The sequence below is a fragment of the Sitodiplosis mosellana genome, unplaced genomic scaffold, assembly GCF_009176505.1.
Source record: "Sitodiplosis mosellana isolate CC-2019 unplaced genomic scaffold, AAFC_SMos_1.0 Smas_scaffold_6099, whole genome shotgun sequence".
Classification (NCBI taxonomy): domain Eukaryota; kingdom Metazoa; phylum Arthropoda; class Insecta; order Diptera; family Cecidomyiidae; genus Sitodiplosis; species Sitodiplosis mosellana.
Genome location: NW_022601340.1, coordinates 447,062 through 453,231, shown reverse-complemented (window position 1 = coordinate 453,231; position 6,170 = coordinate 447,062). Strand labels below are relative to the sequence as shown.

The following is a 6,170-nucleotide window of genomic DNA, read 5'->3' as shown; positions in this document are numbered from 1 at the left end:
CTCACCAAAGACTTGGGTCTACACGCTTATAAGATTGTCCTCACTCAAGAACTTGAACCGATGGACCACGGAAAACGAAGAGATTTCGTCGAATGGGTCAAAGGAAAAGAGGCCGCGGATGCCGATTTTTTGAAGAAAGTGATCTTTTCGGATGAGGCTCATTTTCACTTGAATGGGTATGTGAATCGCCAAAATTGTCGATTCTGGGGAAGCGAAAATCCAAGAGAAACTGAAGAAGTGTCAGCTCATCCAGCTCGTTGCACTGTTTGGTGCGGTTTATGGGCCGGCGGCATCATCGGGCCGTATTTCTTCGAAAATGATGATGGTCGAGCCGTTTCCATCAATGGCGAGCGATATCGTGAGATGTTGCAGTATTTTTTTTGGTCGGAAATTGAAGATATGGACTTATCCGACATGTGGTTTCAACAAGACGGCGCCAGACCACACACAACACCTGAAACATTAGCGGTAATCGAAGAACGTTTTCCAAATCGCATCATTTCTCAAAAGGCCGAAGTGGAATGGCCGCCTCGTTCGTGCGATTTAACGCCATTGGACTATTTTCTTTGGGGCTACGTCAAGGATAAAGTCTATGCCAACAAACCAAGCACCATTGCCGAGCTTAAAATTGAAATCAGACGTGTCATAGCCACCGTAAATGTGCCATTACTCGAATCTGTAATTGAAAAATTTGGCAAGCGGCTGAAGGTCTGTGAAAAGAGCCGTGGTGGACATTTGCACGATATTCTTTTTCATACATAAATGGTAAAGACCAAACTACAACATACAATAAAGATTTGGAAAATTGGAAACTATTTTCATTGTTTTTTTTATAAATACTTTTTTGCGTTGCTATTGGGACACCCTTTACCATATAAATCAATGTATAATTGCAGCCGCGCCACGCCGCGCTCCGACCTCAGAGATTTTCATACAAACCTGCCATGTAGACGGTCGCAACACGGGCAAAAATAGAAAAAAAGTTGTAAACAAATGTTTTCACATTCTAATAGAGTATTTCGTGTGCACCGTTGGTATTATCGGCACATTGAAATTCGCGCTCCTTACCACTTAATTTTTACTCCGAAACCAAGTCACAACCAAAACCACCATTAAGATTAGTCATCATTCCAATGGACTTGAAAGTGTATCGCACATTTCTGCTTCATTTAAAGTGAAACACGATTTCTAAAGTCAACAGATATTTCACGATTCACTTACAAGCGAACGGAATTCATGTTGCACTTTTGAAAAACAAGAATATTGTGATACGCTTATCCATAAGTGGTTCAACTTCGGTCATTTTTATTCCCGACCACTCATATATACATTATAACGCTCCATCACGCATTGAACCAAAAAGTACCCTTAAAGTAAATTCTAGTCACTCTGAAATGAATTCATAACTTGAATATCATCGTACACACATAATATATACTGTGCACTCCAGCACCACATGCACCAAATTCCTTTGGTGTACACGCGCAGCGGTTTTTTCATTCCACCTGTATAAATACAAAAGTGATGTGTTCTTCGAAAATGGTTATTCGTTTATCATGCGACGTTTCGCTCTTTTTAGGAACATCATCAGGCTGAAGAACAAAAGAATTTAAAATGTTTTCGAACGTATTCCATTTTTTGCTATCAATTTACACAAATTGTATCAGCTACACGTATCCATCAAAAGAATTTTGTTATTGAGCTTCATTTAGTGTCTGAATATGATTACACTATGCAACAACAAGGAACAACAGAGAAGGGAACTTATTTACAAAGTTTTTTGGGCCCACTTAATCCAAATCTGGCGTTAGTTTGTACTGGCACGTCTAGTTTTCAAGATACGTTCATTGCTTTCCGTATCAGATTTGGATTAGGTGGGCCAAAAAAACCTTGGAAATGAGTCTCCTCTTTTTGGGGGAAATTTTTCTTTGAAATTTGTTGCATAGTATTAGTAGACCTCAATTCGTAAATTCCATAACTGTAAAATTCTACACTTCAACAATTATACGTTGCAGTGCACGTATCAGTTATTGGTGTATGAATGGTATTAAATAGGCAGCACCGCATAGGGAAGACCAAACGAATTTAAAGTATCTCTTCTCAAATCATCATTGTGCAACAGGTTAAAACTCTGTTTCGTTGGCAAATTAAAATGAATCTACTACACGGTTTGTTTTCGGTGCTATTTATCGTTGAATTTTCGGTAAGTTTTTTCTATTCCTTTATCATTTTTATCCAACAAAATACGATATTTTTGTAGAACTGAAAGTAAACACGAAATTTATTTTTCTAGGAACTTCATGGAAAACGTAAGACAATTTTCGTTTTCGAACACGCTTTTTATGATTCAAACAGATTTTTTAGACTGTTATTATATTTAATTCAAAATTTTATTTTATTTTTTAATGAACAGATGGCTTCTTTTCGCAAGCTCTTCTCAAGGGCGAAGTAATTGAAAACATGTCACAGGCAAAGTTTGTAGCTGGAATCCATGTCCCCGCAAGTAAGTCTGCTTTAGAATAATTTTTATTCTTTTTTCGTGTGAATTTTCGATTCAAATAATCTATCAATTTTGTGTGTGTTAATTTCTGCTTGTACTGAGACGAAACGATTTCATTACAGAATATTTGTATGCGTACAAAGACAATGTAACTGATGCTGATAGAGAAATGCTGTCTACATGTACCGCATTTATTCTGTCAAAAACGGAAATTATCACGAATGCCCATTGTGTGGCTGGCGCTCCATATGTTTATGTGGTAGCTGGTACCAAAGTTGCATTAGATGAAAAACAAAAAAACCTAATCAAAGTCGAAAAAGAGAACTTGGCATATCATCCTCTTTATAATGAATCAATTGTTGGTGCATTTGATATTGCCAAAATTACACTGGAAAAGCCATTAGAGTTCAGCGAAACCGTTGGCAGTATCAAACTCGTAGACAAGGATTACAAATTGAATAACTCATCAGAAATGGTCACTGTCTATGGGTATGGCGTGTTGAATCTACCAATGATATTGAGGCGTTGCGATGCGAACTATATATCTGATGTCAAACGGGCCAACACATTCAACCCAGTTCAGACTTTGTACTTTACCACTGGTGATACTACAAAAGATGGTGAAATTATTACAGCGGGCGATTCGGGTGGACCAGTCGTTTCAAAAACAAATGGCAAAATCGTGGGCATAACTGTGGGTATAAATGGAACAACAAGTGGTCGTGGAATGTTCCTTCCAATTACTCTATTCCTTGATTTTATTCATGACCCAAAGGTAATAAAATGTCTCAATTCTGATTCTGAACAACGCGTTCAATTGTAATTTTGCTTTTATTTCAGAGTGTGAAACCAATTCCACCACCGCTTACACCTAACGAAGCTAAATTTATGGCCGATATAACGGTACAGCCAAGTAAGTGTGCATTCGAAATTCGAAATAAATCAATTTTATAATTATTTAAAACACTTTAAAACTATCCGGTTTTAAAAGTCACTTTTTATCAGTCAATGACAGATAGCTGAGGATATATGCTGAGCATAGGAACTCAGCAAGCTGAGATTGGTACATTTAGATTTTGTGACTTCCCTGCCATGCAAATTCATGTGATAAGATGAATTTATGACAGGAAATTTCATGGAAAGCATTGAAAAATGTGCACCAGATTCATCTTATCACATGAATTTGCATGGCAGGGAAGTCGCAAAATCTAAATGTACCAATCTCAGCTTGCTGAGTTCCTATGCTCAGCATATATCCTCAGCTATCTGTCATTCACTGCTTTTTATTTTCATATTTTTTTCGAGAACAAAAGGGGAGATTCCTCATGATTCATACTCAAACAACTGAAATGTTTTTCTTGCAGAATTTCTTACCTCCTACAAAGATTCATATGCCGATGCCGACGAAAATTTTCAACTACAATTTAATGCAATCATTTTGTCGGAAACGAAGATTTTGACCTGTGCACATCAAGTGCACGGCGCCCCATATGTCTATATAATAGTTAATAAACTATCAAGCAATCCGACAAAAATCAAAGTCACCGAAGACCAGATAGAAATTCATCAGAAATATACATTGTCGGGATTTGCATTTGACATTGCCAAGATCACACTTAAAGAACCGTTGGAGTTCAACGATAACGTCGGCAGCATCGATTTGGTGGACAAAGATTACAAATTGAATGACCCATCCGAAATGGTCACTGTCTATGGTGATATGGTATTGCATGGAACAATGAGAATGAGACGTTATGATATAAAATATTTGAATGGGACCAAATGCAAACCGAAGTTGGGCGATCTATTTGATGCAAATCATTTGATGTGTTACACTTTTGATGAGAGTAATGGAAATCCCTGTGCGTTTGGAGGACCAATGATTTCGAAAAAGAATAACAAACTCGTGGGCATGACCATAATTGGTTTACCTGATGAGCCAGTTATTTTTCAACCGATTGTACCGTTGCTTGATTGGATCCGGAAGCCAAGGGTAAGACGTAATACATTGAGCATAGTGATAGTTTCTCACTGACTTCAACAATAACAAAAAATCATTTCTAATTTCAATGCCAAAACTCACATTTCAAACAATGTAAACCGAATCAATTTTTGCTTTTATTTCAGAGCGTTACACCTAATGAAGCTAAATTCTTGGTCGATATATGGGTACCGGGAAGTAAGTGTGCATTTGAAATTTGAATTAAATCAAACCATTTTTAATGTCACTTTTTATTTTCATATTCTTTCTTTCTCGAGGACAAAAGAGGAGATTTTTCAAGACTAATAATCAAAGTACTGACATGTTTTTCCATTACAGAATTTCTCACCGCTACCAAGGAAGCATATGCCAATGCCGAAGAAGATGATCAAATACAATTTAATGCAATCATTTTATCAAAAACGGAGATTTTGACCTGTGCACATAATGTGCACGGCGCCCCATATGTCTATGTAATAGTTAATAAACTATCAAGCAATCCGACAAAAATCAAAGTCACCGAAGACCAAATAGAAATTCATGAGAAATACGCATCGTCTAGATTGACATTTGACATTGCCAAGATCACACTTGAAGAACCGTTAGAGTTCAACGATAACGTCGGCAGCATCGATTTGGTGGACAAAGATTATAAATTGAATGACCCGTCCGAAGTGGTCACTGCCTATGGTGATGTGGTATTTGATGGAACCATACAAACAAGACGTTATGATACAAAGTATTTGGATGGCGTCAAATGCAAACCGCAATTGGGCGATTTATTTGATGCAAATCATTTGATGTGTTACACTTTAGATGAAATTATGGGAACTCCCTCCACGTTTGGAGGACCAATGATTTCGAAAAAGAATAACAAACTCGTAGGTATGACCATAATTCGTTTACCTGATCAGCCAGTTATTTTTCAACCAATTGCACCTTTGCGTGATTGGATCCGGAAGCGAAGGTAGGACGTAATCAAAAAAGATGAAAAAAGGCTCGGAAAAATAGATTAGAGGCACCCTAGGGGCTTCACGCGATTTTGCAGAACGCAAATAACTCTGAAAAATAAAAATAATAGTGAATCAAACCTTCAACCGAAAATTTGAACCACTTTCGAAGGATTTTGGCAGATTTTGGTGGATTACGGTGAATATTGGAACATTTTTTGACTAAACAATCTGCGCTAATTTACTGGTATGCACGTCAATCTCAAACATCTATATATATTTGATAATATTCATTAGACTGTAATGTCAAAAAATGTTCCAATATTCACCGTTATCTACCAAAATCGTTCAAATTTACGGTTGAATGTTTGATTCACTATTTTTTTCATACGTATACACCTAAATTTGACATATCTTTGTATATTCAGTAATATTTTTGAATATACATGGATATTTCGGATTTACATGCATATCATCGAAATTCTAAGTTATTACTTGATGCGTGTGGATATAAAAGATGAAAAAAATGATTTTATCCCCTAGGAGGCACCTATAAAAGCTGAATACCGTCTCTTTTTTGTTCCTGTCATTTGATGTTCAACAAAAGAACCGAATAAATTTGAAAATTTGAGAAAAATGCATTTTATTTCTCATTCGCCCATGCGCAGTTATATGATTATCAAATAAAAACTTTCCCAAAGTCAATGCTCGTGCCGAAAGCGAACACAAAACGTGTGAT

The 6,170-nt window shown here is 36.7% G+C and overlaps 1 protein-coding gene across 1 annotated transcript; it reads left to right on the top strand.

Annotated features, from left to right (window-relative positions):
* The first annotated feature begins 1,569 nt into the window (after positions 1-1,569).
* On the top strand, positions 1,570-6,037 carry LOC129573497 (uncharacterized). Its single transcript, XM_055454012.1, has 9 exons — positions 1,570-1,626; positions 2,016-2,203; positions 2,294-2,309; positions 2,414-2,503; positions 2,623-3,275; positions 3,341-3,413; positions 3,865-4,493; positions 4,628-4,679; positions 4,821-6,037. The coding sequence occupies exons 2-9, from the start codon at positions 2,153-2,155 to the stop codon at positions 5,450-5,452; spliced, it is 2,196 nt and encodes a 731-aa protein (XP_055309987.1). The 5' UTR covers positions 1,570-1,626; positions 2,016-2,152; the 3' UTR covers positions 5,453-6,037.
* The last annotated feature ends 133 nt before the right edge of the window (positions 6,038-6,170 follow it).